The sequence below is a fragment of the Neopsephotus bourkii genome, unplaced genomic scaffold, assembly GCF_033783945.1.
Source record: "Neopsephotus bourkii isolate Nb327-2 ecotype Australia unplaced genomic scaffold, CSIRO-AGI_Nbou_v1 NB_1574, whole genome shotgun sequence".
In the NCBI taxonomy this organism is placed as follows: domain Eukaryota; kingdom Metazoa; phylum Chordata; class Aves; order Psittaciformes; family Psittacidae; genus Neopsephotus; species Neopsephotus bourkii.
The window spans coordinates 6673108-6700433 of record NW_026902050.1 but is presented as its reverse complement, the minus strand read 5'-3'; the positions used below and the strand labels follow the sequence as shown (position 1 = coordinate 6700433).

The 27326-nt window shown below is 38.1% G+C and overlaps 1 protein-coding gene and 1 long non-coding RNA gene across 2 annotated transcripts in view; one reads left to right on the top strand and one right to left on the bottom strand.

Annotated features, from left to right (window-relative positions):
* Positions 1-27326, bottom strand: part of LOC133222193 (uncharacterized) — a 400427-nt gene that overhangs the window by 271864 nt on the left and 101237 nt on the right. The window lies entirely within an intron of this gene.
* Positions 13744-27326, top strand: part of LOC133222190 (maltase-glucoamylase-like) — a 57375-nt gene continuing 43792 nt past the window's right edge. Inside the window, exons 1-8 of the mRNA XM_061371670.1 lie at positions 13744-13877; positions 15365-15438; positions 19532-19652; positions 19742-19851; positions 20522-20673; positions 24876-25047; positions 26393-26492; positions 27071-27183. Of these exons, the coding sequence (XP_061227654.1) occupies positions 13754-13877; positions 15365-15438; positions 19532-19652; positions 19742-19851; positions 20522-20673; positions 24876-25047; positions 26393-26492; positions 27071-27183 (966 nt within the window). The 5' untranslated portion in view covers positions 13744-13753. The remainder of the gene's footprint in view (positions 13878-15364; positions 15439-19531; positions 19653-19741; positions 19852-20521; positions 20674-24875; positions 25048-26392; positions 26493-27070; positions 27184-27326) is intronic.

The window sequence follows — 27326 nt, the reverse complement described above, 5'->3', positions numbered from 1 at the left end:
TGTAATAATATCAGTTGGTTTGGGTTGGTTTTGGTTTGGTTCTTTTTCGTTTTATTTTTTTCTTTGTTTGTTTTGGTTTTGTTGGTTTTTTAGGGGGAAGAAAAGGAAACCTCCCCCCTCAAAAACAACAACAAGAGCAACAACAAAAAAACACCAAAAAAAAAAAACAAAAAACCAAACTTACAGCTGTTGTGTTTAGAGAGAAAACCTTGAAGCCAGTATCATTTAAGAATTTGTGAGTAATGTGCGCATAAACCAGAAGCATTGAAGGGGAATATTAAACTTTTCAGGATTTTAATTCTTCATAGTAGTGGTACAAACATTGCACTATGCGTAAGGCTACAGTTTAAGAAGTCACTCTGTAGCAACAAGGAGGGGAATATGGTAAATAGATATCATTTGTCTTTGAATTTTGAGGTTTCCCACATTTTGAATGTTGTAAGTATGAGGTGGTCCATACTGCCTGCATGAGCCCTAATGTCACTTACACAGACTAGTTTAACTGCTGAGTGGTCACTAGGTTGCCGTATAAAAACAGAGGCATAAGAAAATAAGGTTCTTGCCACTGATGTTATTACATCTTTTAGTTATTATTACAAATATGTGACTATTAAATATTACCCTTTCTTTAAAAAGCTCCTAAGCCTTTAATATTTTTGTTTCCTTACAATGAACATCTATTATTTTTATTGGAAAAAAATACAAAGCTGAATAATACCCTGCTATAAAATATGTAAATAAGTAAGAAGCTGGTGAGGAATCATTGTATAATAATGGTTGCTTTGCTTTTTTTCCTGCTCAGTAGCAGTAAGAACCACAGGCATTGGCTGGATAACCATCTGCAGCAAGGACAAGGAAAGTCATAGAAACAGCAGACAAGCTTTGACAAAAAATGCAAAGGGTCAAAACAATGATTTCATTAAGCAGATACTTTCAAAATTATCTCTTCCTCACTCCAAAAGCTGGGAGACAATCTTTAATTTTAGCTTTTGTTCAATAACAATATGGGGAAAAAAACCCAGTAATAGGTTACAAATTTTGGATAATAATGTTAGGAGTTAATCAGGTGTGTTTTGAGTGCTATATACTAACTGAAGGTTTTTATTGTTTTTAGGTTATTGTCAGTATTGCGAACCCTATTTTGCCTTAAAATACTTGTTTGTTGTTTCTTTTTCTTTCAATGAAGTGAAGATATTAACCTTTATTTTAAAAACAGAACCAAATTTTCTGGTCTACCTGGTTATAAGAAAGAGTAAATGTGTGTATGCAACTTCACAACGTCACAAGCTGAGAAAGTGGAGAGAGTCCTCTTTTTTATTTTGGTTAGGTTTTTTGGTTATTTTTTGGGGGGGTGTTTGGGTGGGTTTTTTTTGAGGGGGATTTATTTTTTTATTTTTTTTTTAAGGGGGCATGCTTTAAATAGCATTAGAAAATAAATGCTATTTTGTATCTGCCTGGTGTATGACTTAAGAATGTTTGGAGTTGACAGACTCTTTTGCTTCCTTGTGGTCTGTGCATATGTGTCTTCAAACTGGAACAAGTAGGTAGTTGTATTTGTTTTATGTCAGTGTGCATTTTGACAGCCTGAATACAGATTGGGGTGATTTGGGTTCTTAAATCCAAGAGTCTCTTTTGCCTACAAGTGAATTATCAGACTGTATGTGCTTTAGTTAAGCACATACATATGTGAATTTATCAATTTTAGAAGGCAAAAAAGATAACGACGTGCCTTGGGAGGTTTAAAAGACTGCTTTTCCCCTTTTGCAAGGAATCAAAGGATGGGGGAGGACTCTCTTTTTAAAGAGGTTTAATACCTGAGATATGCAGGGTTTTTTTTCTGAAGCCAGTTCTTAAATTTTTCACCAGTTAGATTTCATATGATGTAATGCACTTTTTGTATACAAAGCAATAAACTGTAGCTTGAATGTTAACCTTGGCATGTCCATGTTCATAAAATGTGTCTGAGGTCTCTAAATCTGCCACTAGAAGTGAAAATTCCTTTTTTTCAGATGGGAAGAAACATAAACAAATAAATCACATAAAGCTGAAGAACTTGAGAGAACAAAGACTTGGGAGTAAAACCTAACAGCTGCTCTTAGCTATAAGACTCCAGAACAAGCACCCACAATAGTCTTGGTCTGTCAGTTTATGACATGCCTTGTGAACAATTGAGATTTAACACTCTGTCAAGTTCCATCCTTCAATAGTGCCTTCATTTTCTGAAAACTCAGTATTTCTTGAAAAAGTGTCTGAGCTCTGTTGAAGTAATTTTCTAGCTTTCTGAGATTGTGAATTCAGATATTTGAGGAGGGATAAGTATTAATGAACTAAGCTTTCTGATTTCTTGGGGGTTTTTCAGCCTTTTTTTTTTTTTCTTTATATTGAGAATACCTTTCCATATTCTGCACATTGTCTGAAACAGCAGGAAGATGAGGGCCGCTGCTAGAGACTGACTCCTAAGGAGGTCAAGGTGAAGGAGGGGATCCACAAAGACATTTAAGGGATGTGGCACAGTGGCATCTGTTGGGCCTTACAGCCCTGTGGACACCCTCAGTAGGCTTCAGTGGGAATGTGGTGCAGCAGCCCAAAGCTGCTTTAAGGACGTGGACAATGTTATCCTCTTTGGAGCATGCCTGAGATGGCGGAGCAGAGCTGTGAGGGTACAGCTGAGAGTTACTGGTGGTATGCTTTTGAACTTTATGAACTATTGGAGCTAGCAATCAGCTGGAAGCAAATATTAATTCTCCTTTCCCCCCTTTGTTTATAGGCAATGAAGTCTATCCTAAAGATAACATTGTCAGCTACTAATGGCAGGTTCAAATCATTTGCATATGGAAAATTTTACAGTTTTTAGTATCCCTAATGCTATCTCATTACAGCTTAAAAAAAATAATAAAGTACATGGTAGATTTTGATGAAATAACAGTGTCAAACACATTTTGATGTTTCCACATCTTGATGCATGAATAGCTAAAGAAAAAAAATACAGTTTTTTTCAAGCAGTCTTGTAATTCCTTTCTCAGCTGAAAAGGTAGACAAAAATTAGCAATACATAAGATTTTGCTCTGCTAAGACCTCCCATTTACTACCTTGAAGAACAAGAGTCATGAATTTACAGACACGATCAAGTGATTTATATTCATGACTATGGTTCAAACTGTCATGATGCTTTCTCCTTCTACATTAAACACCTTCTCCATTTTGCTTTTTGTGTTCACTCACTAAAAAAAAAAATAGTGAGAAAGTTTGGGTTTTTCTGGAAGCCTTGTTATAACATTTTTGTTCTTATTTGAAATCTTAACTGCATCATCACAAGCACCTGAGAAATATGTACTGCACTAACTACAGTAAGACTTCCAACAATGACTGCTATATTTTAGAGATTCACAAGAGATTTCCTCATTTACATTAAGAACTGTAAAATTTTACCCCTTTCTGTACAGTGCATGTTCAGTGGAATTTTTATCTTTGTAATCACTATCATGGCTTGTACTGGTCTCTAACATGACCTAATAAAAAATTCATAAATAACATTGGTATTCAGTTTTAGACTATCTTCATTACCTCTGCCATACTTTGTTGGCTCAGAAGTATTATTTGAATGAGGATCAAAGCCTGTGGTTTAGACACAGAAACCTATTTATCTACAAAAGGATAGTTTATACAACGTCTAATTACATTTCTTTTAGAAGAACTACACATACTTTGAAAATGAACTTCAAATGTTCTATTTTTTCCATGACAATGAAATTATTCAATTGATGTTATTTCTATATCTGGTTAGTAAACAAAATTAAAATCTTTTTGGATGTCAGTTGCTAGAAAATGAAAACTCCTTTTATCTGAGACCAAGCTCACAGTATCTGATCTTGATTGTGAGGTGCTTTGGGAAAATGCGACAACTTTGAATGAATTCAAATTCATTCTCTGCAAAGCCTGGTGGAAAAATGTATGCAATGCATTTGTGAGGTTTCCCAGTTCTTTGTCTTGCTTGGCTGGATTTATATTAATCTCACTTTGGTGTCTGAAGGAGACTCCAGGCCAGGTACAAATTTTTTATTCTTCTTTTTTTCATGAGGAGTTTTCTTCCTCAGTTTCTCCTTAAATTTTTTTCATGGTTGGTTTTTCTTGTTGGCCATAGGAATTTCTGTGTCATCCTCAGCAGTGTGTAGTACGTTCCAATGCTGAACAACAGTGTGCCTTCATGTTCAGATTCGGAACTGCAATAAAAATATCCCAGGTAGCTCTGGTAAGGCTTCTGTCTAGAAGTTTTGATAAAAAAGCTGCCTCAAATTCGTGTTCAAAGCTCTATTCTGAACACTGGTTACTGAAGCTTAAAAAAGGAAAAAGATGCTTATGGTGTGGAAAGCATTTACTTTGTTATAGCCATTAATAAGTTTTCTTTGCAGTCCATCCCCTTAGAAAGCTCACAGGTGCTGGAAAGTCCTGGAGAGGGTTGGTGCAGCAGACAAACCTGTTCTGTGAACCACATTACTTATTCCAGATGTTCACTGCAGTCTTGGAGAGTACTAAAGAAGTGGTTAAGGTGTGTGCTGAGATGCCTTCGTATCGAATTCTACCAAACTCATCACACCTTACGATGTTTGGACTTTATTCAGGTTTCCATTTATTCATGGGATAAAGAAAATGAGGTAAAACCTATGAAAAACAAAGGGGAAGAGGTATTGACCTACATTTTCCTTTGCTCCTATTAAGCAAGTACCAGAACAGTTTAATAATTCGGTGCTGATCAAGCCAGAAAAAACATGAAATTACTTCAGCTAAAAGGTTAAGATACTCCCTTCAAGTTAAGGAGTCCTAGTCTCCAAACTCTGTTTCAGCACTATGCGTTTTATTTACTGTTTATGTAAAATCAAGAGAAAGTACAAAGTTTTTCTCCAGATGAATATAAATATAGGAAAAGTGTAGTTATAGTTTCTCTTAGCTCTCTCTAAGGGCTGGGATTGTTCTGATATATTTTCTAAAACCTGATCTTTTCCAGTATGAAGAGGAGCTGTGCTTCTATTTTATAAAGGTTTGGGGGGTTTTGTTAGTTGAACACTGGAACAAATCTGTCATTTCACTGTAAAAGAGGAAGATTTTGGTGGCAGAAGTAACATCCATGCAATCTACTTGTTATTTGATGACGGAATTTTATCAAGGGATTCCCAAGAGTCCTCTAAAAGCTGTGCTGAATTTGACCTGTTTTTCTGCTTGTGTGCATCTGATTCTAAAACTAAAAACATTAGTTTTAAAACATGTCCTGAAATTTTTGGGAACAAATTCATCACCAGTATAAACTGACTTATGGCAGCAGAGTTACAGCAGGAACATATTTGGTCTCCTGCCTGCAACCTGTTCAAGTCATATGACATTAGGGACTGTAGTGACAGGACAAGGTGTAATGGGTTAAAACTTAAACAGGGGAAGTTTAGATTGGATATAAGGAAGAAATTCTTTCCTGTTAGGGTGGTGAGGCACTGGAATAGGTTTTCCAGGGAGGCTGTGAATGCTCCATCCCTGGCAGTGTTCAAGGCCAGGTTGGACAAAGCCTTGGGTGATATGGTTTAGACTGAGGTGTCCCTGCCCATGGCAGGGGGGTTGGAACTTGATAATCTTAAGCTCCTTTCCAACCCTAACTATTCTATGCTTCTATGACATTGAAATAGAGACTTTCACCAAAATGTTGATTTGACCCAATTATTTAACTTTTGCCCAAATACAATCTTTATTTTGTCACAGGAAAAGTAAGCTATTACTTAGTGTATGCAGGATATGTAATGTTCATACATATGAAGACATAGAGTAAGAGAGCAGTTAGGATTGGAAAAGACCTTAAAATCATCAAGTTCCAACCCCCCTGCCATGGGTAGGGACACCTCACACTAAACCATATCACCCAAGACTGTTCAACCTGGCTTTGAACACTGCCAAGGATGGAACATTCACAGCTTCTTTGGGGAACCCAAAGAACTCGCCACCCTCACTATAAAGAATTTCCTCTTTATATCCAACCTAAACTTCCCCTGTTTAAATTTTAACCCATTATCCCTTGTCCTATCACTGCAGTCCCTAATGAAGAGCCCGTCCCCACCATCCCTATGGGCTCCCTTCAGATACTGGAAGGCTCCTATGAGGTCTTCACTCAGCCTTCTCTTCTTCACGCTGAACAGCCCCAACTTTCTCAGCTTATCTTCATATGGGAGGTACTCCAGTCCCCTGATCATCCTCGTGGCCCTCCTCTGGACTTGTTCCAACAGCTCCATGTCCTTTTTAAGTTGAGGACACCAGAACTGCACACAATACTCCAAGTGAGGTCTCACGAGAGCAGAATAAAGGGGCAGGATCACCTCCTTCAACCTGCTGGTCACACTCCTTTTGATGCAGCCCAGGATACAGTTGGCTTTCTGGGTTGTGAGCGCACACTAAAGCTGGCTCATGTTAATTTTCTCATCTACCAACACCCACAAGCCCTTCTCCTTAGGGCTGCTCTGAATCTCTTCTCTGCCCAACCTGTAGCTGTGCCTGGGATTGCTCTGACCCAGGTGTAGGACCCTGCACTTGTCGTGGTTAAACTTCATGAGGTTGACATCAACCCACATCACAAGCATGTCAAGGTCCCTCTGGATGGCATTCCTTCCCTTTAGCGTTTCAACCAAACCACAGAGCTGGTGTCATCGGCAAACTTGCTGAAGGCACATTCGATTCTACTGTTCTTGTCACCAACAAAGATGTTGAACAAGACTGGTCCCAACACCGATCCCTGAGGGACACAACTCGTTACAGGTCTCCAGCTGGACATTGAGCCATTGACCACAACTCTTTGCGTGCGGCCCTCCAGCCAGTTCTTTATCCACTGAGTGATCCACCTATCAAATTGATGTCTCTCCAATTTAGAGACATGGATGTTGTGTGAGACAGTATCGAACACTTTGCACAAGTCCAGGTGGATGACATCAACTGCTCTACTCCTGTCCGTCAGTTCTGTAGCCCCATCATAGAAGGTCACCAAATTGGTCAGGCAGGATTTCCCCTTAGTGAAGCCATGCTGGCTGTCACCAAGCACCTTGTTGTTTTTCATGTGCCTTAGCATGCCTTCCAGGAGAATCTGTTCCAAGATATTGCCAGGCACAGAGGTGAGACTGACTGGTCTGTAGTTCCCTGGGTCATCCATATATTTAGATACAAAGTGTGGTACAGCTGTGCCTATACTGGCTGCTAGGGAGGGACTTGTGCCTGTCCTCCCTGTCCCCATACCTCGGAAAGGAGATAGAGTCCAGCAGAGCCATGGGGTGCTTCTATCAGAGACAGTGGCTGGGGACCAGTACCTCAGGTCACAGACCACAAGGCATTTTTCCATCAGGGCCTAGCAGCCAGGAACTTCAGGAATTGTAAGTCTCTCTCAGGATTAACAATCCAGTGACTCCCTCGAGAGGCTGGGTCCTCTTCTGTTTTCTGGGTAAGAATCTCTATACATCACTAATCAAATAATTCACTTAATGTGACCTCACAGTGACATGTATGTTTTGCTGTGGCCCTGCAATATTCTGTTAACACCAGGGTAATGCAAGCTGGTTCAGATCTGAACTACATAAATTGTTAAAGCAGAATTTTCTCATAGGTCTCACTGAAACTCTTCCCCTTTTGCCTGGTTTTGTCTTATGCTGTGTCTTGGAAAGACCACTATCCTGCTTTCACACAGTGCCTTTCAGCTAAAGACTTTAGAAGTATTCACAGAACTATTTTCATCTTCATTCATTTTCATAAATGAAAAAATCATGAAGCAAGCAGATGATACGTGCATGATGCGCAGGTGACAGTTAGCTAATGAGTAGCTGACCTGGGAGTGGATTGTAGACCTATGGTTCTTTGCACTGAACAGTCATTTGCGTTTCAGTACACAGAAAGGTGATAAGGGCTGGTATCAACTTGTTCTCCTGAAGGAATGAGGGCTGAATCTAGTGTTTCAGAGAAGGAGGAGATGTAATTTGGCAGCTGCTTTGTCATGTGCAGAGCGTAAATCAAGATAGTTTCTTTTTCCCAGGCCTGAGAGATGAATCTTTGCACACAAGCTTCCTCATAGCTGCCTCTAAAAACTGCTCAGCCTTCTTCCTTTCTTGAATATGATCATAGCTGCACTGAAATGCCCCCAGTTTGCTGAACTGTGATTGCAGAGTGGATTCAGATATGCAGACATCTGATGTGGGAAGTACAGGAGTGTGCTCTCATTGGATCTGTGATGGATGTCCTTCCATGACAGCTAATAATCATGTTCCTGACTGAATCAGCAAGCAGCTTATTACAGGAATAAAGGGCTCTAAACTGTAACTTAAATTAAATGTTTAATAATAAAACAATGAAAAACAGTGAAACTGTAGAAAAAATGTAAGCTATTTCTTTTTTTCTAACATGGTCCCTTATCCGAAAACTCAGTTATCAGCACAACTATCTGTATAAATACAATGAAGGACTTATTACCAGCTATCACGTTTTTCAAGTTGTGACTTAATTAAAAATTGGCCTGTTAAAATCTAAGAGATAAATGTATCTTTTTAAATTACTACATTTTTAACAGTAGGTAATTTCCTAGCTTGATTTCTTACCCTATTCTCTACACTCTAGCCTATACTCTTGGGCTTATAGTAATTCTGTGTGCTAGCTGTCAGAAACGAATCAGCTTTTAATTCCTGGAAACCAAAGCAGGACACAGCAGAGACCATGCTATTCCAGTTCTTGTTTTAATAGAGTTCTTGGCTGTCTTTATGGCCTTTCAGTGTCCCTGACTGAAGAGCCGCCTCCATATTCAATATCACATCTTGACCTGAAAGCCCTGTTGCTGTTATCCTCTGTAGACTGATGAAAATATACTCAGATGGGAAACCTGCTGGTTAACCCTCTGTGAGACCTTTTTGTTCAGTGTTTTTATGTTCTCGTGTTGCATTGAAAACGTTCACTTGGTGATTGATAATGTAAGTTTGTAGCACTGTGAATTCAGAAAAGCACTTAAGCAAATGGTTATATTGATGGCAGGGTGACTGTGGACATGCTTAAATGAAACACATGTTCATATGCTTTGATAGACTGAGTACTTTCCTGGAACAGGAAAATGAAGATATAAACCTTGGAAAAGAGATCAAATAAAAACCCCAGGCCTCCCAAACCATTGATATCTTCATAATCCATGTGAAGCCATTATTTCTTAATATGCATTCATAAAGCAACATATTTAGCCATATTGAAAGGGATGTTAGAATTGCATTTCCAGAGCTTATTTGCACACATGTAAATATGCATGATGTTACAATGTAATTGAAAGCTTGAGATAACTAAGTAACAGGATGAATTTCAAAACTAGAGTTATTGAGAGTGGTGACATTGAATTGTGTAAAGATGGGTGGTTAGAGGAAAACCCCAGTGCTCTATATATATTATTGATATTCTCTGTTTTAAATGCTGATGAAGGAAAAGAGGACCATTCCCTTTGGGCTCAAGAGGACGCACCTCATTCCCACACTTCACATTTGCAGCTGAGATATTGAGGAATTTGAATAATTGTATGAACAGCTGAAAAAATACAAGTGACACTTCTCAGTCATTTCTATATTACTGAAAAATAACTTGTAAAAATTTAATAGTATGAATTGGAAGCTTTCCTTCAGAAAATAAAGATTTAATGTTAAGATTCTATCTCTCTGTTTTGAGAAAAAGACAAACCCCAGTAATTTATGAAAGCTTCGTATCCAGATTATGATTGAAAACTCTTCCCTGTAATCTCTTACATTTTTTTCTTCTGCTATTGATTTTTATTGTTAGTATCACATTTATATTAATTATACAATCATGAAGTCACAGATGGTTTGGTTGGAAGGTAACTTAAAGATCATTTGATTCCAACTTCCCCACAATGGACAGGGACACCTTCTACCAGACCAGGTTGCTCCAAGCCCTATCCAACCTAGCCTTGATCACTTCCAGGAATAAGGTAGCCACAGCTTCTCTGGGCACTCTGTTCCAATGTCTCACCACCCTCACAGTGAAGCATATTAGCATTTTATATTGAAATTAATACTTCATAATTAATTTCTTAAAAAGTTTTAATGGTCATAAAATGGATTCTGTCTTAAAGCTATTTTGATATCTCTTTTCCTCCTTTGGAAACCTTTAAAGACATCGTGGTGCTTAAAGCACAAATTTTAGACAAAGAATATGAAGGCTCGATGAAGGTTCTAGTAACAAAGATATGGAGAAGGAAGAGAATAAAATGTGTTTAGTCTTGCAAAATGGATCAGTTTATTAGCATTTTGTGCCTGCTTTTCTCTCATTTGCAGAATCTCATGTGTGATTGAAACAAAGTATTATTAATCAACCAGCCATTCCTTGGCTACAATAATCACAGTAACTATGTTCAGCCCAAAGAGTTTCTGCAATCTGCCTGTAATTATGTATGTACCTGCCATTGGTAGATCGGTTAGCAAACAGTGCAATGAACTGATAACAGCAAAGGATAAAGCATCGGTTTTGACGTTGAGCTTTACATATCAAGAGCAGCAGATGAAGAAACCAGAGGGGCTTTAAGGTACGTATGTGATTTATTTTACTGTATCCAAATTTCTCACTTTTGTGTGCACATCATGCAACAGAACTTACATTTATAAATTATAAAACATTATTTCTAAAGTCTTAGGTCTTGGAGAAGACCATGGGAAGGAAAGAAGTGAAACACAATGTTATAGTTGGGGGAGAGGAAAGCTGTATGCAAGAACTCTAATTTTTAGAAAAAATAGTGTTTTTTTTATTTTATTTTATGTAAATTGGTTTTTTTTTAGTTAACATATAGTCAGACAATGTTAAACGGAACTCAGGAGAGGAACTGCTAGAGTATAATGTCTTCATTGTAAGGAACTGGCCTTAAGATATATAATTATCAATAGACAGTGTAGTTGTAAACTTTATGATATTCCCTGGGAAGTAACAATAAACATAATATGAAAAATGGCTGCAAATTTTGTATCAATGGAGAAAATATGAATAGCACCATGTTATTTACAAAAGCTTTTTTATTAATTACCATACTGAAAAACATTAGTTATCCAAGTACTAGCTTTACTCTTCTGGGAACTGTTGATAGGACATGCCCTGGTTTCAGATGGGACAAAGTTAATTTTTCTCCTAGTGGCTCGCACAGTGCTGTGTTTTGGATTTAGGATGAGAATAATATTGCTAACGCAATGATGTTTTAGTTGTTGCTGAGCAGTGCTTATACTAAGTCAAGGACTTTTCAGCTTATCATACCACCCTGCCAGTGAGTAGGCTGGGGATGCACAAGAAGCTGTGGGCCGACACAGCCAGGACAGCTGACTCCAACTGCCCAAAGGGTTATTTCATGCCATATGGCATCATGCTGAACAAGAAAATGCCCCCATTGGAAGGCCAGCAGATAGGAGCCTACTGGTCAGGGACTGGCTGGAAATTAGTTAGTGGGTGGTGAGCAATTGCTCTGTGCATAACTTGTTTTGTATATTGTTTTATCACTAGCATGATTTTCCACTCTTTTTCTGTCCTTTATAAATATCTTTATCTCAATCCATGAGTTTTACTTTTTTTCTGATTCTCTTCCCCCATCCCACTGCAAAGGAGTGAGTGAGAGGCTGTGTGGTGTTGAGCTGCCTGTGGGGTTAAACCATGACAGTCCTTTTTGGCCTCCAACATGGGTAGGGTTGAGATAATGACAGGCCTGACCAAGCAGTGTTAAAATAAGTTTGATATAAGCATTCATTGTAATAGTCGCTGGTCACATGTGTTGCATGTGTTCTCAAGATTGTGTTATGCAACACCTTACTTGTTGCCTATATTCCCTGTTGTGCTGTTTATGACCTCTGGGAGCTGGGCTAAGGTTATCATTTTGATGTACTATGCAACACTGATTTATGATATGATAAAAATATAATTCATGAGACTAATCTGGTATTTGTACTCAGCACTGCCATCACCTCTATAAAGATGAGTATAAGGCTGTAGTAGACACTGGTGCACAGTGTACCGCGATGCCATCAAGATATCTAGGGGCAGAACAGGTCTCTATTTTTGGACTGACAGAAGAATCCCATCTAACAGGCTAGAAACTGGCCTGACTGGGAAGGAGTGGCAAAAGCACACCATTGTGACTGGCATCCTTGTCATAGACTGTTGCAGGAGAAGGTATTTCAAGGACCCAAAAGGGTACTGGTGGGCTTTTTTTATGTATTTGCCTTGGAGATGGAGGAAATAAAGCAGTTGTCTACACTGCCTGGCCTCTCGGAGGACTGTTTTGTGGGGTTGCTGAAGTTTGAAGAAAATAGAATTACAGAATCAACTGGGTTGGAAAAGACTTTTAAGATTCTGTGGTGGTGTACCACCACAATAGTACACTAGAGATAAAATTGTACCAACCGAGACTCCCTGATTTCCATCCATTATCTGATTTATTGACTGGAGAGTCAAGGAATGATCAGCAGGACCTGCTCACCCTCTAGCAGTCCCATATGGCCAGTACAAAAGTCTAAAGGAGAGCGGTGAATAACAGTGGACTATTGCGGCCTGAATGAAGTCAAGCTACCTCTGAGTATGGCCATGGCAGACATGCTAGAACTTCAGTGTGAACTGGAGTCAAAGGCAGCCAAGTCATGTGCCATGACTGGTATTGCCAATGCATTTTTCTCAATCCATTTGGCAGTAGAGTACAAGCCACAGTTTGCTTTCACCTAAAGGAGCACCTAGTATACCTGGAATTGGATGCACCAGGGTTGGAAACACAGCCCTACCATCTGCCATGGACTGATCTAGACTGCACTGGAATAGGGGGAAGCATTGGAACATGTGCAATATATTGATATCATTTTGTGAGGCAACATGACAGAAGAGGATTTTGAGATAGGATGCTCTGGGTGCTGGAGATTAGTTTTAATTAGATTTATTGCTGATGCTCAGTTTAATGTTAAGAGCATGGTATTATTTTTTGCACAGGGCTGAGCAGCTGCCTCTGCAACTAGCACAAGCCTCTTGGTGCAGCAAGCTTTGCTCCACTGTGCCTCACAGTAAAAGAGAGCAATATTGTTAAAAAGATTACATTTACACAGGATTTTAAGACAAGTTTTTGAGCATATGCTCCCTCATTTCTATTGTGATTTCAGTAGCAGCCAGTGTACCACTGCCTCAGGTATGATATATTCTCCTATTTTACAAAATGACTTACCTTGTTATCTATGTTTTACCTTTTCCAAGTGTCACAAGCATGGTATCATAGCTTATTAGAGGTTTTTGTCAAGTATTTTTTTAACAAATCTACATCCTTCTTTATAAAACAAGGTGGAAAGAAAACTTAGAGGGGAAATATAAAGAAACAGAAGAAAGAGGATTCTGATAGTTTTTTGTTCTAGGAACATTAATAACATGTAAGAAACTTCACAGTTCATCTCAGGAGGAAATTGTTCTTTGTGTGTAAAGTGTTCTGCAGGCAACAAAATATATTTCTGTGGTTGCCCACTAGTGTACTAAACAGCAGTATTCTACTCTGTGTGCATTATCCTGAATTAGAGACTTATTGCACGTAGTCCTTAAGGAATGTTTTAATTAAATCCCAGGATTAGTGGGCATGGTTTAAAACCTAAATAATTTATAATTTTTGCTGCCTTAGTAAAGTGGTAATATAATTTTTGGTGTTTTCCAAGCTCTTATATGTGTTTTCCTTTTACCAATGATGTTCCTCTGGGTCTAGATGGGCAAGAGGAAGTTCAGTGGACTGGAAATCACCCTGATTGCCCTCTTCTGCCTGGTGGTGATCGTAGCCTGTGTCCTCATTGGGCTTTTAGCATCAGGACAATCTGGAGTCAAAAGAACAGGTAAGTGGTTCCCATTGCTGCTGTAGGATCAGAACAAAACTTCTAAGTGAGAGGTGCTCAGCTCTGCTTCCTGAGACTATTGTAAATGCCACGGAACTTCAGTAACTAACTGTGGGCATTATTTCCATCACTGTTGTATATAGACTGTTAAGGAACATGGATATTCAAATGAGGAAAAAAAAAATCACTATAAGCACTGTAAAGTACGGACTTTCAGAATTACTGTTATGTTCTTATCATTACTGAAAGATAATGTGAGTGAACTTACCAGATATGACATGATAAATAGCATGACTCAGAATTTATTGATGGGAAAAAACCTCATCCTCACAAGACTAGACTTGCCTTATAAACATAGAAATGGTATGACCTCAAAAGTTTTTAATATAAAAAAGACAACACTGAAAAAAAGAAAAGGGGTCTGGGAGACTCTTTAGAAACAGCCAAATTGTGTGGAACACACATTATAACCATAACAATGTATAGTGTTTTGTATTAATATTTTGGTACATTAGAAACCACTTGTCTTACAGGGTTGTGATATAAAGCATCCTGATTTACATACAGTTTCACTATGTATGAATATTTCCACTTAAATGCCAGGATTGAAGCAGAAATTTTGGAGGTAGAAATAGCAGTAAAATAAAAACAATTGCTAATGCACAACAAACACTTTTGTGTTACAGTAAAACTGCTCATACAGACTAATATGTACATATTTTCTGCCCCTTTTGTCACAAGATGAGGAGTCTGCCTGAGAAAAAAGTAAATGTATGCATGTTGCAGAAAAAGCAAACAGGTGACTCCATGTATTTGAGTGCATCTCAGTCTGAGACAAGATTTCTGCACTTTGTAGTTCTCATTCAAATATATACAATGTTCCAAAATACATGTAAAATAACTTTCAATGGTTGGAGGAACTGATACCCACCTTTCGGTCCCCTTTTTTCAGCTAAAGTTGCCAAGAGGTACCTTAAATCCAATGAAATATAGCAGAGCATCTTAACTGAACTTTATGGCGCTTTTACCTGAGGCTTTAATTAGAACTCCAGTGGAAGAACAGTATTGCAGAGCCAGGAGCACATGGGAGAGCAGCAGTACAGCACCATTTAAGATAAAGAAAAGTCCTTTCAATTTTAATTTATTATGTATTTTTACAAGCAGCAATGCATATTGAGCTATAGGACTTACTGAAAACTGGAGTAATGTATACCTTAAGAAATAAACTTATCGAAGTCATCCATATCTTTAATTACTTTAAAGTGAAATTGTCATACCTTTATCTGAAATAGTTGTGTGCAATTTTTCAAAGATAAGAATAAATTCCATTAACAACAGTTTATGCTCATTTAAATCAATATTAATAGCTAGAGTTTCAAGATGCTGAGAAATAACCAGTAGAAACGTTTACTGAGTGAGGATGTAGTCAAGTTATTGCTACATTTTGGAAATCCTGGTAATAACTCATTTATTTCTTTCTCTAACAGAATTTTCACCAACATGTCAGAACTTATTAATATCAGAGAGAATTGACTGCATCCCGGATCAAGTAGCAACAAAGGTCTGAAAACATTCCAGAAAAATATAAAAAATAGGGGTTTTCCCATAACTCTCATGCTTAATTATAGAAAATATAACTTGTCTCTGTCAGTTGTTTTCTTAACCTTTTTTAATATATGACTGTCAGAACACTTTGCAGAGAACTGTAGCTCCTGTATAGTCCACTTCAGTCTGTTGACAGAACATCCGATCTTTCTAGCCACCATAGCAGTTTGCTGTCAAGGACTGAAGATCATGCGAAAGTACATGCCAGCAGTTTGGTTTTAGTATAGATGGAAGCAAAATCAGTCAGACATCAAAGAGTTAAAAAAGTCACTCTACTTTCAACAAATTTGAAGAGTTTATTTTTGGCTTATGGTCAAGTGCTAGCAATTTATAATCATTCAGAAATAGCAGGTGAAGATGCAGTTTACCCAGATGCACAAAACTTTTATAATGTAAGAGACAGTCACAGTTTCTTTTCAGAACCAGCTTGAATGCCATAGTCTTACTTTCTTGGTTGTGGTGTCTTTTACCTGTGAGAGCACACAGTTTAGAAATAGCCTTTTGGCTTAAGAATCAATGAGTTAAGATTCCCAGTGAAAAGTATCATCTTAATTTTTCAGTGCTTTCATATTTAGAATGTTTTTATTGGGGTTGGTCTTGAATGGCTACTATTGTTTATTATCATTTTTTATCTTTATGGTGGATGTTCTTATTTTCTGATGAAAGCTGGAGGATATCTGACATCTTTCTTTGGTTTAAGGGGGCAGCTTAGGAGAAAAAATAGTGCATATACTATGATGTGTGATGTTTATGCCATTCGCAGGGGTATAAAAATTTTTAACCAGCTGTCTCAATTTCTAAAGAAATTCCCAGTCTAATTTCAGAAATGACAGTTGTTAAAGCTTCTGTCATGCCATGGGTTTTGTTATGATATATAGCTCAATAAAGTCCTGTGGATGAACAAGTTAGTAAAATGCTCAGATCACACAGCTTGTTCCTTTACTCTTTTGGTTACTTCATTCCCCTAGGTTCAAGCACACCATGGTAGAAGCAGTCATGTAGATCACTTTAATCTTTAATTGCTACCAGTCACCCCACACTAAGTGCCACACTCATCACTCAGTGCAGGAAATTATTTTGCTCTGGTTGCAACTATAAGCCTCATTGTAAGTCTGCCCTTGTTTTTTACTATTGCTGATTAGAAAGAATTTTAAAAAATTATCAAATTCAAGGTATCATCAAGGGCCAGATGCAAGTATGAACACTGAGGTAGGTGCTCTGGTATTAGAGGTAAAATAAATGATTCCTGAATCTGTTCTTTCCTTAGTGAAGACCAGGCAGCAAATTTCAGCAGATTATAGACAAACATCACCTTTAACTTGTGCCCTGATGAAAGCTTTTAGGTTTATGCCTGATACAAGCCAGAGTCCCACACCAGTGTGTCCATTCATCCCATATAAATTTTCTCCTGGAAGCATTCTGTTTGCTTTCGTTGTCCTCTAGGCTATTCTAATACACCAAGCAGCAGAGCTGTAAAATTACAGGTACCTGCTTAGAATAAAGCAGGCTTCTGCCATGTTTTCCATTAGTGGTTTAGAGAATAAACAACAGCTGAGAAAAGTATGATTTGCCTAAAATCATATACCAGGTTAGTTTCTGTCTTTATACCTTTATTCGCTAAAGATGTGCCAGATGAAGCCAGAAAATCAGTACGATTACAGAAAATAGAAGTATGGAAAGCAAATGGATATTTATTAACCAATTGCAGGCTTAAGAAAGGTAGGTATGCTGAAAGAAAGTAGGTATTTATTAACTATTCACTTGTGGAAAATTGCCATGAAGTTTGGTTAGACAAGAGGAATGCACCAGTAAAAAATGAATTACAATGAGCGGAGCTGGTGTAGTCCATTATTGGACTGATACTTCTGAAAGCTTGAAGGAAGGTTGTATTGGTTTTGGTTTGGTTTATGGTGTGTTTTTTTTTCCTGCTGGCAGGGGTTTGTTTGGATACACATGAGAGAAATGTTTTCGTTCAGCAAATACACAAGCTATTCTTTTAATCCTTGGTGCTCAGTTCAGTGTTCAGAAGCCATCTCATACTGTACCCCAATGTAAACTGTTTCCTCATATCCAGGATTATTTCTAATTAAGCTTTGACTTTCTCTTTGGCTTTCTTGCGTATTGGTATCTATTATGCTAGGCTTATAGCTCAGAGACTGTGACCAGCTCATGTCTTTATTCACATTAAGTGATAGCTTTTATAACAGCCTCTCCAGTGCCTTTGGATGAGCTCTGCTCCTTTCCTGATGTCAGGCATAACTGATCTTGCTCTTCTGTATTTACTTTATGCAGCAAGCATGTGCCATGAAAATACAAAGGTATAGCTTACAAGTCCACTAGAGTAAGATCTATCTAGAATATCACTGGACTGGAAAGTAAATGCTGAAAACAGTACAAAATTCATCACAAGTAATGAGGAAAACAGAAGTGTGCTCATGAAGTTGGGAATGCAGATATTTGAATTCCCAGGCTTTAAGAAAATTGGTTGTTCAAGCTATTCTGTGTTGCATGGGATAGTCACTGGTCTAGGAAGGGATAAGAGGATGGAGGTAACAACTCTGTTCTTATGTATTTAGGATATTCCCCTATGCATGAAATAACTGAAGTAAGTGAGCAGAGCTGTGGTCTCTGCAGTCTTGAAAAGGATTGGCTCTTCTTTCATTTACTCTGAAATAGTTTATAAAATAGGAAATGTGAAGTTCTCATGGTGGTATTCTTGAAGGTGGAAAGTAAGCATGGGTTTTTCACAGCCTTAGAAAGTGCATTCATTTGTGGATTGATGTGAGGGAAAATGAGTCACAGTATCTCTCATGCAACCATGATTTTTGCTTGGAACCTAATGAAAATGACAGAAGGCATGTTTTCTGATGTGATGAGTCCATGGCAGAGAGACAAACATTTATATATTTGGTGAATATGGGGTTTATCTTGAGTGGGTTTTGCCTATTTCTGTACTCCATGCAGTCAAAATACCAAATAAATGTGTTAAGACTTCCCAAGCCAGTGGGTCTGTGAACTCCCTCTGTGCTTTCCCTCAGCACATGCATGGTTCCAGGCTGGAGCTGACTTATCTTTGCCCTGCTCAGTGGCTGAGAAAAACATTTGACCTGCACTGACCAGGTTGGGCTCTACAACCCAAAATCAAGTGCACAAAGGGCAGCATCAATGGAGATTTTTGGACCATCTCCACCTATTTAAAGCTGCAGAATATTTTAAATAAGCATGACACAAACACCAAAAACATTTGAAAACAATCAGATGAAGGCAGAAACAGCTCTTAGGCAGCAGGTCGAGGGAAAAGTCTTGAAGATCTCCATGTTGGATTTGGATACTTGATATCACTTATGAACACTGCCCTTTGCCAGGAGTGGTTTATCGTATTACCACTGCCTTTTGCCCTAAGAAAGGCATTGGGTTTTTTAAGGTGAGAAAATGTATGGAAACTTAGTAATGTATTACTCATATCTTATCTTCAAACATAAAAGTCATGCAAACAGTGCACGAATAAGTTAATTTCTAACAACAAAGCAAAGGAACTGTAGCTTATTAAACTACTGAAAGGTAGTATAAAGGTTGGTGCTACTACACTGACATACACGCTTTGAACAACAGGTTCGTTAGAGACTTTTTGGGGAAAAACGTTGATTTATCTCAAATTGAGGCTCTGCAAAACCAATCTAAACATATCTGTTATTAGAAAATTACACTAAATGTAGATATTGCACATAATGATCAATTTTGTTTATGTAGGTATTTAACCAGATGCTTACTAGATGTTAAAAAGTACATTTTTCCTGTGGATATAGTGGTTTAAAGAAAGAATGGATGTCTACTAAGCAAGTTTCTACTCTAAATCCAGAAAAAAGTCTTTTCTATATATCATGTTTGATGCTAAAGAATTCACTCATTAGAGTTTCAGAGAAGGAGTTGATCTGATTTCAGATATTATTAAGGTTTCTGGTGTTTGAGGTAAAATGCACTCTATGTGCATTTTAACTGGTTTAGTATAAAGGGTTTATTTGTCAGCCTATTTTTGTCTCTCATGTCAGAGCACCTGCAATCTGCGTGGCTGCTGCTGGAGTCCTCAGAGCGATATGAGTGTGCCCTGGTGTTTTTTCTCTTCAAACCGTGGGTACAAAGTGGATGGGTCGACAAGAACAACACAGGCAGGTAAGCTACAGGCTGTGCTCCTCAATTTAGGCATGTGCTGATGTCTGATTCAACACAATATCTTTGCAACATGTGCTTTTTTCCCCAAGGATTTGAGACTACATTAACAAGGCTGCCATCACCTTCTCTCTTTGGAAATGATATTGACACTGTCCTTCTCACAGGAGAGTATCAGACACCAAACCGCTTCCGCTTCAAGGTTAATATTTTTTCTATGCTGTTTTAAAATTCATGTTCAGTGAAAGATTTTAGGCTGTCAGTTACTGCGCAGTGAGATTAGGAGGGATGGATTAATCCTTCTGAAGCAGTCTCATGGATCACACTGAAGTGCTCAGCTCCTTCTTTCTATGTCCTCTCTGCTGTCGCAATACGTCAGGTTAATGACTGTTTAGCACAGTGGGATTTTTGCATAAAAAATTGCTGAGACCTTTGAAAAGCTCAGCTTTTGTATAATCTACCTTTTTTTCCTCATTGTAGGAAATTTTGGGTCTTTATTTACTCACTTTTTATTTATGGCCTGGCCATATATCTCAGTCATTTTGGCAGACAGTGTTAGCCCTTCAATTATTTCTGTTTTCTATGGAAAATTCAGAAGTAGATGCCATGACTGTGGGGTATTGATGGGTTGTAGAAGACCTTTCTCTTACAGTGGGTTCTTGCTGAGCTAGGGAAACACAGAGTCAAGTGTGAGAGAAATGGCTGAAAATACATGATGAAAGTTGGAAGTGAACAGGAATGAAGGCAGAAGAGGAGACTGGGGTAGGGATGGGAATATCATAAGTCAGAACTATATATTAACACTGGAAAATGTTTGGATTAGACATTAGTTTTTTAAAGGCCCAACACTTCTATTGTTTAAATATGTGCAGATCACTGATCCTAGAACACAAAGATTTGAAGTCCCTCATGAACATGTGGGATCTTTCACTGGATCTGCAGCCTCCAATTTAAACTACAAAGTGGATGTGAAGCAGAACCCCTTTGGCATCGTGGTGACTAGAGTGAGCAACGGTAGAGTGCTGTAAGTAGCGTTGGTGCTGGTTTTGAATAACACAGATGTCACTGGTTTTCTCTGAAAGCCCATGTTACCACACAATCAATGTATGCCCAAGGTGTGAGGTGACCTTTTGCACGTGTAGTGTACTTCTCTTTGTTTGACTGATGGATGCTCTGCGAGGACTCTAGCTGTTCCTTTGCATGTAAATTCTGTAATATGGAGAGCTCTGCCTGAAAGTTTTAGGTCTTTTTGTTCACTTTCCCCCAGTACTAGGGAAATCTTTACAGCTATTTTGTGCCATCATTACAGGAACTTTTGTCATCCCAAGGACTCCTTGCCAGTGCTTCAAATCTCATGGGAACTTTCTTCATTGCTTCTTTAATCGTATTTGTCACAGTAATGCTGAAGCCTTGAATCACCAAAACCAAGCTGCACCATGGACTTACGATCATAGAGTCATGGAATGGTTAGGGTTGGAAGGGACGTCAAGAACATATAGTTCCAACCTCCCTGCCATGAACAGCAACACCTAAAGCTAGACCATGTCACTCAAGGCTCTGTCCAACCTGGTCTTGAACACTGCCAAGGATGGAGCATTTACCACTTCTTTGGTCAACCTGTTCTAGTGCCTCACCACCCTCACAGTAAAGAACTTCTTCCTTATATCTAACCTTAACTTCCTGTCCTGGGTTCAGCAGTAGCAGTCATTTTTCTCCTTCTTAGTAACTGGTGCAGGGCTGTGGTTTTGACTTTCAGCCTGGGAACAGCGCTGATAACATCGATGTTTTTAGTTGTTGCTAAGTAATGTTTAGTTTGACCAAGGACTTTGTGAGTCTCAGGCTCTGCCAGTGAGGAGGGGAAGCTGGGAGGAAGCTGAGACAGGACACCTAGCTCAAAATAACCAAAGAGGTTAATCTTATTTGTGGCAATCATACTGAAGCCCTGAACTGCCAAAACCAGGTTGCCCTTTGGATCTATGATGTCCAAGAACAGCTGGAGCAAGCACCCTACAAACTGGTCATGCAACACTCCAAGTAAAATATTTGACGGCTTTATACAATGAGTGTAAGTTCTAAAAAGGAATAAATAAAACAAACCTACAAACCTAACATCATAGCTCCAAGACCTTTTAGAAACGGCAAGTGTCAGGATGGACGTGCTTATTAAATCAGTCCAAGAATGATTACCTGTCAGAGTCATAGGCCAGTTGGATTATCAACGCTTCAAGTTTTATTAATTGGCGATTACTTCTGTGCTCTTGTTAGTATTGTATTCTTGTTTAGAGTCCTTTCTAGTGATTGATTTGCAATTATAGAGCACAAAAGATGGACTTGGTATTCAGTAGTGCATGAGTGATTAAACAGGTATATTGAGGGAGAACAAGAAACGTAGTCCAATAGAACCATGTTGAAACAGTGCTCTGGAGTACTGTCTACACTTTCAATAGGTTTTTGTTTAATTTGATAAAAGTGGATGCAATTTTGTCTCTAAAGTAGAAAAAGACAATGATGATTGACTTTGAGCATCTTAAAGACAGCTGATGTTAGCATGGGACAAAAGCAGCCCCTCAGAGATAAATCCTTGATACACTTGTTTACACAAGATGCGTTCATTCCCTCAACTCTTAAACAACCAAACAAAAGGGAGGCTTCATTGGAAGAGTGGGGATCAATGTGTTATTACAGTTCATTGTAAAAATCCTAATCATCCAGATGATTATAAAGTCTATAACCTGCCATCATCATTTATTGTATTTAAGCTCCCCAAAAGAGTTGGTACTCTGACAGATCTATTGCCATCACAATTACACGAAAACCTGAGAGTTTGACACGGTTTCATGGGAAATACAAACTTCTTCCTTGGGAAAGCAGGTTTCAGTACAGTTTGTGAGCAGATGGGCAAGATAGTCCTTGGAATCATTACAAGAGGACAGAAATGTATTAGATGAGGTTTTGAACTTTGAACCACCTCTCAAGTTTTAGCAGTTTTAATTAAAAAACAAATATAAAATAAACGTAAATGAGCAGAATAAAAGTTGCAAGACCAAACTCCTCAGTTTTTTGTAGCTTGTTTGTGAATTGTTTGTGATTATACTGTGTATTTAATTGTTTAAGGGCCTCTTTATGCATCTAAGATTTTAGGGATAATGAGATACTTATAGTGATAAATGTATAGTTTACTAATACATCTGAAGTGATAAAGTAAAAAAAAAATGTGCCTGAGTTTGCATGAAGTCTGGGAGTTACATTACTCTCCTCTGTCTTTTAAAAGTCACAAATATCACAGGAAAATAAACTTGTAAAAAGAATTTCCAATTAAAATTAGACAAAATGAGTAAATAAAAACACATTCCTTTGAATTTTGGTATGATGTTAATATACATCAAGCTTGTTTGCTACCTCAAATAAAGTAACTTTCTCTGCTTTTGAGGAAAGATGGCATTTCAGCAGATCCCTGTAAGATCTTGCATTAATGAAGCTGAAGTTAACATTCAAATCTGAGGATCAGCTTCATTCCAATTGCCTTCTGCTTTAAATCACATTTAATTCACAATTACGTTCTATTTATGATTGTTTCATTTTAAGAGTGATGTGAAACTGAAACTACTTCCAGGTAGGGGCCAATTTTGACACATTTGTCAACTGGAAATGTTCAAAATTTTAGAGGAGTGAGAAAGTAAAATGAACATGATGAATTTCAAAAGGAATGAAATAGATTGGCTTGATTGCTTCCATTGTTCTGGGAGACCCTTTCCTAGGATGATATTTAGTGTTGCTTAGGAAATGCAAATCAGTTCAAACATTCTGGTGCACTTGGCTTATTAGCGAGCTATTTAATTGCATCGCTAAAATCAATTTGCCCAAAATCTCAGCATGTACACGATAGGAAATGAACACATTTTGGTGGTGGCATGGGCACACACCTGGCTGCATAAAAGCATCCCTATGTGTGATCCCCTCTACCCATCAAGAGGCAGGATGCATAAGATGCCCGAGGAAAACTTTTTGGCACTGCTGGGGACTGCAGACAGGATCACAACCTGAAGCATTGCTGGTTAAGGGAGTCTAGAGTCTGGCTGACCATTATAGCTGCAATAGCTTAGCAAAGCTAAAGGAAGGAGGGTGACTCCATGTGTCTACCGCCTTGCAGTGAGCTGATCCTTGATGCACCCTGTTGCAGAAAATGGACTGCTTCCCACTGCTCTCTGCCTCAGCAGCGCTCAGATTTTTCCACTGTTTCCCAAGTCCTTCTCATAGAAATAAGGAATAAAATTAGGTTTGGCTGCATATTTAAAACTCTCATCATCAAATAAGGAATAAAATTAGGTTTGTCTGCATATTTAAAGCTCTCATCACCCTCGTTTGGAATAGGAATTGTTCGTCTGTAATGAAAGGGAATGGTGAAAGCTGCAAAATGAAATCCACAGAGGAAACTTCATTAATGAAATTGACTTTTACTGTCTGTTTTGCTATTAGATGTAAAGGAGAAATATTGATCTCTATGGCTTATTCTGTTTGTACAGATGTATGCAACAGTCTCTTTGTGTATTTCCAGTATCACAAACTTCATGTTCCTTAAAGAGCTTAGCAGTTGCTTTATGCAGACTTTACCACAGGAGATGTGATAGCCATCAAATGGGATTTGAACCATGTTAAGGATCATGTCATCACTTTAATCTTCACTCATCTATGCACAGCTTATTTGAGAGCTAGCACATAGACATAGTCTGCCTTTCCCTGTAGTGAGTGGCTTAGCAGGACCCAAGAGCAGGTCTGGTTCATTTTCCCTGGAAAGCAAAAGCTGCAATTGATTTGAAAAATCTGATGGGGTGGATTAGTTTTGTGTTTCTGCCCACCCAAGGAAATTTCCCATCTGCCCAGTTTCTGTGAATAGCCATGGAGAATGGATTCAGGACTAGGCAAAACAGATGCAGGGTGAGAACCTTTAGTGGAAGACAGAAGTGCAAATGTACCCCTGAAAACGGGTAAGCCACTTGTATGAGAGGTTTCTGTGGGATCAGCTGGCACTGCTTATATCATATGTGTAAGCGCTGTTCTGCTCTGGCTCCACACCATCCACCTCCCTCTCCTTCAGGTCTCTGCATGGAGACCTGAACCGGCTAGCTAGCTCTAACTAAAAGGAGCAGAAAGAGTTATTGCTATGATTCTATATTAAAACAAAGACAAAACCAAAACAAAAAGAATTTTTTTTCTTTGTCTCATCAGGTTTGATACTACCATAGGACCACTGCAGTATGCTGAGCAGTTTTTACAGCTATCCATCAAAGTACCTAGCATCAACATTTATGGTGTGGGAGAGCATGTGCGTAAGCAGTACCGGCATGATGTTAATTGGAAAACCTGGCCCATGTTCAGCAGGGATACTGGCCCCTCTGCAGTAAGAACTGGTTTTATTACACCTCATTCTTCACAGATGAATTCTGTAATCCAATCTTATTCTGCAGTAGACACATTAATAACATCTACTGTGACTTTCCCCAAAAGACTTTTCAGGCACTCCATGTTATTGCTAAAACCTAGATGGTACTGATGAATGTTTCCTGATTTCTGATTTTTTGTGTTGATGTACGCCTGAAAACCAGCAGATAAATATTAAAATATCAGAGTCTTCAGTTTCTACTGATGAAGAAAATAAATACAAATATGTCCTAATGCGTTGCTGGGCACAACATTCAGTACAGATGATCATGCTTCTTCAGTTAACATCCTTCTAACTTGAAAAATGGTTTAAAAGTTCCCCTTAACATGTGCCCCTTTACAAGATAAAATACGTCTGTCAACAATTATTTGTTTTTGTTGTTTGACTGACTTCCTATGAAACAATTTTTGGGGCACCCATTTTTTGATAATTGTATTTGTAGCCATTACCTCAGCTTCATAAAGCAACAACTCATATGCTGTACTCTAAGAGAGCAGTTCAGTGTTTTTCTGAACTAGAAACTGGAGGGTGAGATCATGTAATTAATTAATTATGTAATTAATTAATAATTTGGAATTTGTACCCCTTGGCTTGAGATACCTATCTCCTCCCTTTTAAAGATCTTACCTGAACAGCTCTATTGAGTGTAGACTTATTAAGTTAAACTAACAGTGAACAGGATCAAGTCAGGTTAATTTCAAATTGCTCAAGTTCTGTTCTCCTTAATTGTTCTGAGTTCTCTTTTGCAGGGGAAGAAGCACATCTACTACAACAGCTGTTAAAATTTCTAAGGTTTTTGTTGCTAATAATAATGGAAAATAAAATAGAAATGAAATAAAAAATAAGCAATTCACTCTCTTATTACCATAGATCAGACATAAAAGCGATTACCTTGCAGGAATAATAGAAATAGTAGAAATATAGATTAGATGTAAAATCTAGTCTATGGTGAAAGGTTATGAAAGCACTCTTCAAGTTCTGTTTATTGCTTGATGTGCATAGATATTACCCAGAAATAGTACTGCTATATGCAGATTTGCCTGAAGATCCATCACATCTGCTTGCTTGTGTTACCTGTATATCTGGGGAAGTGTTTGTTTTAATGCAAAATGCTCTCATAAAAGAGATGAATGCCAGGAAGAAAAAAACAGATCTGTAGGAAGGTGTCAGGATTTTTATTTTTATTGTTGGCTATATTATTTTGAGAAGCTTCAAGTTCTACCTGTGATACATTTTTAAATACCCCAGAACAGATACCATGATTAGATTTTAATCATCTTACTTTCCCTTTTTATCCTTTAAGGCAATGGATAACTTATATGGAGTTCAAACTTTCTTCCTGTGTTTGGAAGACAACACTGGAGCCTCCTTTGGTGTTTTCCTAATGAATAGCAATGCCATGGGTAAGAAATCTTTCTCTGTAGCTCTGAGCACCTTTTTAAACGATCTGCAGAACTGGAAATGAAACTGTGGTGTTTAGCATATCAACATAAGCAGTAAGTAGTGCATAGTTAACGTTCAGATAGCACTTGAAACCTGAGGGTCAGAACTATATCTTAAGCGTGTGCAACTTTGCAGGACTCTGGAATCAGAGCCTAAATTTGGAGTGAGCAATAGTTGAAAGTAAATGTGCTTTAGTCTCTTTGATAGGCACACATATATGTATGCTTTACAGAGCTCTTCACATCCCTTGAGTTTTGGGAAGTTGTACTAAAAATTCAAAGATAGAAGACTGAGCCACTGGATTTCTTCTGATACTCTTCTCTGTTGGATCTGAGGGAATGGAAATATGAACATTTAAAAGAGTAATCTGAATACATTGCCCCTTTTTGCAAGTTTAATTAATGGTTTGGGGTTCATTAAGTATTTTTGGTTTGTGTTTTTTTCTTAGTAAAATTTCTAATAATCAATTATAAAATTGCAATGTTATTTTAGAATTCACTGGTATTCAGAATTGGTTTTGTGCACTCTTGTCTGGCAGAGTTTGTGGTGCAGCCTGCTCCAGCTGTGACCTACAGAACCATTGGTGGGATCCTTGATTTCTATATCTTCTTGGGGAACACTCCAGAGCAAGTAGTCCAGGAGTACCTGAAGGTACCTTTGGCTAAAGAGATAATGCATTGTAGATTTTTAAAAGTGCTCGGGATTTTATGGTTTTGGGTTTTTTTTCTACCTTTTTATATGACAGTATGTCTTCAACTATGTTATCTATTAACTGAAAATATGACTCAGTATAT